The 5265-nt window shown below is 43.2% G+C and overlaps 1 protein-coding gene across 9 annotated transcripts; it reads right to left on the reverse strand.

The window, feature by feature from the left end:
- Positions 1–1020: 1020 nt before the first annotated feature.
- On the reverse strand, positions 1021–5023 carry LOC100278169 (T-complex protein 1 subunit gamma). 9 transcript variants are annotated; one of them, XR_004856224.1, is made up of 5 exons: positions 4678–5020; positions 4446–4507; positions 3635–4229; positions 3504–3555; positions 1026–3421 (listed from the first exon to the last, which is right to left on the reverse strand). XR_004856224.1 is itself a non-coding variant. In XM_020548304.2 (3 exons), exons 1-3 carry the CDS (start codon positions 4808–4810, stop codon positions 4155–4157), a joined length of 270 nt encoding a protein of 89 aa, XP_020403893.1. In that variant the 5' UTR covers positions 4811–4986; the 3' UTR covers positions 3793–4154. The 9 variants fall into 9 exon arrangements, 1 of the variants encoding a protein (XP_020403893.1); XR_004856223.1 differs by having other exon boundaries at positions 1026–3436; positions 3504–3565; XR_004856222.1 differs by having other exon boundaries at positions 3504–3565; positions 4678–5019.
- Positions 5024–5265: the final 242 nt, after the last annotated feature.

Below are 5265 nucleotides of genomic sequence, written 5' to 3' on the forward strand. Positions count from 1 at the left end.
TAATTCGAGAGAATTTGAGGGTGGCTCAAACCAGGCAAAAGAGTTATGCTGATAATAGAAGGAGGCCACTGGAATTTGAAGAAGGAGATTATGTGTACCTCAAGGTGTCACCACTTCGTGGAATGAGGAGATTCAAAGTTAAGGGCAAATAGTCCCCTCGCTATATTGGACCATTCTTGATCTTTAGGCGAGTTGGGGAGATGGCATATCAACTCGAGTTACCTGATAGTCTATCGGATGTGCATCACGTGTTCCACGTATCTCAACTTAAGAAGTGTCTCCGTGTTCCTGAGGAACAGTTACCAATGGAAGAGCTCAGTGTTCAAGGTGATCTGACTTACACGGAGTACCCGATCAAGATTTTGGATACTTTGACTCGAGTTACAAGAAATAAGGTTATACGGATGTGCAAAGTGCAATGGAGTCACCACGGTGAAGATGAAGCGACCTGTAACACCCTAAATCCATCATTTGAAAAAAAACACAATTTGAATTATTAGTTTCTAGTACAAAGGAAAATATTTATGTTCAAGTAATAAAATTGTGATATAAATAAGTTGAACAATTTCTTGATTAGATAAAATCTAACAAGTGTTTGATGCATTCATGTCGAAGCATATGTTTTGTTTGATTTGAATCCAATTCTTGGATTTAATTTTGTGAATAAAACGTTATTTTATAGAATAATATTAAATTATTAAAATAATAAATTCGGTAACTATGTATTTTGATTTGTTAAAAAATAAACTTCAAATTATTCTGTTTTTCATTATATATATACAATTTTATATGCATTATTTAGATTTATTTGTTGGTGTGAAATATTTTCGTGAAATGGAATGAATTGCTAAATAATATTTTTCTACAAAATGATGTATTTTAGTTTTGTTAATAATATTTTAGGTTTTTATTATGAATTTGTATGTGTCTATAAATATATATATGGCTACTTGTTTGTTTAAAAAAACAGATGCGTATGGAAATTTGAAAAAAAATGGAAAAGACATGAACGATTTAGCCGCACGGTCTAACAAAAAAATAGAAGAATTTCTTTTTTAAAAAAAAAGAGAAGACGAACACTGGAACCAAATGATCCAGCCTGTGCGTTCCCTTCCCCACTCTCCCCGTCTGTCCTCCAGGTGGGCCCAACTCGTCAGGAGCATCTTCAAGTTTGAGCCTCTGCTCTGTGTGCGCTGGCCGTTCCTGCGTGCGCCGCCAACCCAGCTCCCACGCCGTCGTCCACATCCTGCTCCTGCAGTCGTCTGCTTCTTGGCCCCACGCCGCCAGCCGAAGCGCCGCGTCCTCTCCTGTCCCCTTCTTTACTGTTCGAATCACTACCCCATTAGAGCCGACCGTTTTCTCCATTAGTGACATTTAAATCCTCCGTTTCTCATCTTCAATCGGCATCAGTTCAACCGGCGACCTCCCGGCTCCCTCCTCCACCTATAAATGGAACCGCTCCTAGAGCCCTTTCTCTCCTTTTCTGCTCCAGTTCGTTGGCCATATCCCGCAGCCAAGCCCCTGTACAGCGCCGAGAACCCCGCGCTACCCTCGGTTCTCACTGCTGCGCACCACGCCAAGCTAGCACCTTCTGCGCAGCCGCTCGCCATCGTGTTGCGGCGTCACGCCGCATCATTGCCATCGCTCACCAGACTTCACCTGCTTCGTCGACACGCGGCCTGCTCATCATTTCAACGCTAACTTCTGTACCGCGACGCCGCGAAGTTCGCCCTGCTGCTGTGCCTCGCCGGTGCCGAAGTCGTTCTTCCATGCCACGCATTCGTCTTCATCTATGTTGTGCCTTGCTGCTCTACGTGCCTTGCTGCTCTACACCGCAACCTTGCTGACCATGGCCTGCTGGAATTCGCCGATGCCCCTGCTCAGCCCCGCCATGTTAAAGTTTGACTAGAACAGGAGGCACCCGTTCGGGCGCCCTACCAGAACAACTCTTGGGTTTATATCCAGACCATACACCTTCAAAGAATTTGTGTTAAAAATTTGTAAGTTTGGATTCCGACACAAATAAAATGCCCAAGACTGTGATTAGAATGACAGGGTCATCAAGGCAAGCTAAATGCAATAAATGCAAATAAAATTTTGAATCAGTGCATTTTGTTCACCCAGGTTCACTAAGCTTGTTTTAGTAGGCCTGCTAAACAAAAAAAATGAAGGTTTGCTTTCATCCAACATCTGTAAGGAGGATACAAACTAAAGTAAAAAATAATTGAATAGCAGCGTCAGCCGTTAGACCTCCCTCCACCAGGCAACCAAATTTGATCAGTTCAGGTGCCGGACAGCTTTTCAGTCGGTGATTGTGTTTCACTGTTGTTGCCTGCTGTTGCCTAACATGTTTGAAGAGTTCAGCTACCATGTTCAACGCCTCCCAGATCTTGTGTTTCAGCTGGTGATCATAAACTGTTCAGTCGGTGATCTTATTTTTCACGCCTACCATGTTCAGCCGGTGATCATTTGTTTCAGCTGCCAATCTTCAGTAACATGTTTGAACAGTTTAGTTGCTGAATAGTTTGAAGAACACTGCACACCAACAAACAGTCAGTTGTTGCCTGCTGGAGAAGGTGACACTGAGATTTGCATGGATCCTCCAGTCAGTGGATCACAATCACATCATCTCAGGATTAGGTTTCAGAATGCAGAGAAACTGGGTTCATATACGATTCCTGTTTATATATACTTAACATCTTGAATTATATACCATTATCTACTCCTAAAACAAGATCACAAGCTCAGGTTGTATTGCCTTTTCGAGAGGACCAGGAATTATATATGCCATTTTGAAGCAGGATTAGGTTTCAGAATTCAGAGAAACACATGATCATCGGCTGGTGACTACTACTGCAGATTAGCTTGCACAGATGACCATTATCTACTCCCTCTAACACAAAAGTTTGTCATTTCTCATTCTTTAATGAGTTAGCCATTTTAGGTTTGATCAAATATAAACATAAAAGGTTAGTACTAACATTTGTAATAACACCTACATGATGGAGCGGTGGTGTCACTGCATTCTGTTCCTTTATTCTTTCTAGTGGCTTCTTGTTGTCATAACGTTCCAAATAAGAGAATAAAAAAATCAGCTGGTATCACAGAAAGATTCTAGGAGAAATTGAACGCAAAGCTTCTTTTTTTCCTTAATAGGAAAAGGTGCAGCTAAATGAGGGCTGCCTAAACAAATAAATCAGCAAAGACAAACATTTGAGGGTTGAGAGGCTTCCATGAGGACAAGTGGATAAGGATCTAGGCAATTTAAGTGAACATTAAATCAAGCATGCCAATGGAATTTATAGTTTCACCGAAAACCAAATTCTAAAGTACCATATCCCCTCTTTTCCATTTAGATTAAGAAAATCCACACTCCCTGGTTATACTCCTACTGTTTATCTGAAGAACTTTGTCTTCTCACCTGAAGAACAAAAAACTGGACAAATAAATCAGCAAAGACATAGATATTTCATTTTAAGAAAAAAAACTGGACAACATTTTACCTCACGTGAAGAACTTTGTCTTCTCATTTACATCAGTTCTCCTACTGTTTACCTGCTAAGATCTATCCGGCACAGTAATCTAGCGTCCGTTTCTTGACAATAAATTATTGTATAAATTTGCAGTAGCTTACCTGCCTTCTTTGCATCTCGTTCACTTGTGTGGTCACCACTGCAGCTACTCAAGGCAGTACTGGAGAAAATTTGATGACCACTGACATGAAGACATGTAAAGCTTCGCATGTTGATGACCAAGAAAATAAATGTCAAAAGCAGGAACCTGGAACTTATCGAGTCAAGTAAATAATTTCTTCATGAAATGCTTGTGTACATAGTCTGTAAAAAAAATCATATGAAACACTCATCTCGGATTCATACGCCAATTAAATCATACAAATTGGTTGTGACCTTGTGGTTATATGCTACAAAATATAATGGGAATGTGCAGATAATAAAAACAATTTTGTTATATTTCATTCCGTTTACACGACTGATAAGATATAGTTCATCGGTAAGTGCTGCTTTCTTGGGTACAACATATGAATTATATCCAACTAAATGCCTAAGCGTGTTGGTGTTCTTAGATCTAAATAAAAGGCCACGATCTGATGAACTGGTTGGATATAATTTACAAATTTATTAAATAAAAGGCCATCAGCGTCCAGCGTCCAGAAGCATTTTCAGCATGGATCTGGGACCCAATGTAGTGCGAATGATGTCAGCAACAGCCTGTGGAGAAAATATTAACATGGAATATTATTGAACAGTGAAGTAGTACAGTCAAACGGCTAACTATAGCCTTCATCAAAAACAATTTGCACAACATGAGCAGACCAATGGTTCGACAACAAAATGTAGTGTCCCACATCTGAACTAATCTAACCAGCTAAGGAATCACTAAAGCCAACGAGCGTAGCGAACGGGACAAAGCTTGAGAATCCGTACCTTGGCCGCCTGGATGTTGGCTTTGTGAACCTTCGCGCCAGACTCCCGCTTCAGCGAGTCCTCTGCTCAGACCAAACGGCAAACCGAAACAGGTTCAGACAAATTTCACAGAAACACAAAGGGAGGAGAACGGATCAGACATGATTGAGCCCTAAAAACCGAAACAAAGCACATTGCGGGTTTTAAAGGCGGGATCAAGCAGATTCCGACAGCACAATAAAAAGACAAGAACCTAGAAGTGAGAAAATATCAACTCGTGATCGATACATCACGGGTAGGGATGCAAGTGGCCGGGTTGAGCCGCGAGCCTGCTGGGACAGCAGGCGCTGCAAGTCTACCAGAACCTGCATCATGATCCACATCATTTTAGCGGCGCTATGCGGCCAACCCGCATAAACCAGCGGCGCCGCAAGCCCTCAACCCGCGTCTGCTACTCTGCTATCCTATGGCGGCAAACCAGCCAACCACGAACCGCTACTTTTTTAGCCTGAGCAACGAAGGTAGTGACAGTGGCAGTGCCAGTAGGTCCGACGGTGATGCGAGCGCGGGTGGAGGCTACGCGATCTCTGCCGCCGCTGCCGGCGGCGGCGGCGGCGTTGATGGGAATACAGACGAGGGTGTCACGACTGGTACGGGCGACGGTTCGCCGGCGATAAAATGATGGCGCGCACCCCAGAGGGGGCCGGATAGGGGCCGCTTACTCATCACGAGGACCGGGGCGTGAAGCGCCATGGTGGAATGAAGGCAGCGGCGACTTCGAGGGAGGCGACGACAAAGATTGGGAGCGGAGAGGAGAGAAGGGTGGCTGCTGCGCCGCGGG

The sequence above is a fragment of the Zea mays genome, chromosome 2, assembly GCF_902167145.1.
Source record: "Zea mays cultivar B73 chromosome 2, Zm-B73-REFERENCE-NAM-5.0, whole genome shotgun sequence".
Taxonomy (NCBI): Eukaryota; Viridiplantae; Streptophyta; class Magnoliopsida; order Poales; family Poaceae; genus Zea; species Zea mays.

Excerpts from the sequence above, each read along its gene's own strand:
- LOC100278169 (XM_020548304.2), bottom strand. The coding sequence starts at position 4,810 with ATGATGTGGATCATGATGCAGGTTCTGGTAGACTTGCAGCGCCTGCTG. Across the intron at positions 4,508-4,677 it reads TGATATTTTCTCACTTCTAG|AGGACTCGCTGAAGCGGGAG; the intron begins GTTCTTGTCTTT and ends TGGTCTGAGCAG. Across the intron at positions 4,230-4,445 it reads CCAACATCCAGGCGGCCAAG|GCTGTTGCTGACATCATTCG; the intron begins GTACGGATTCTC and ends TTTTCTCCACAG.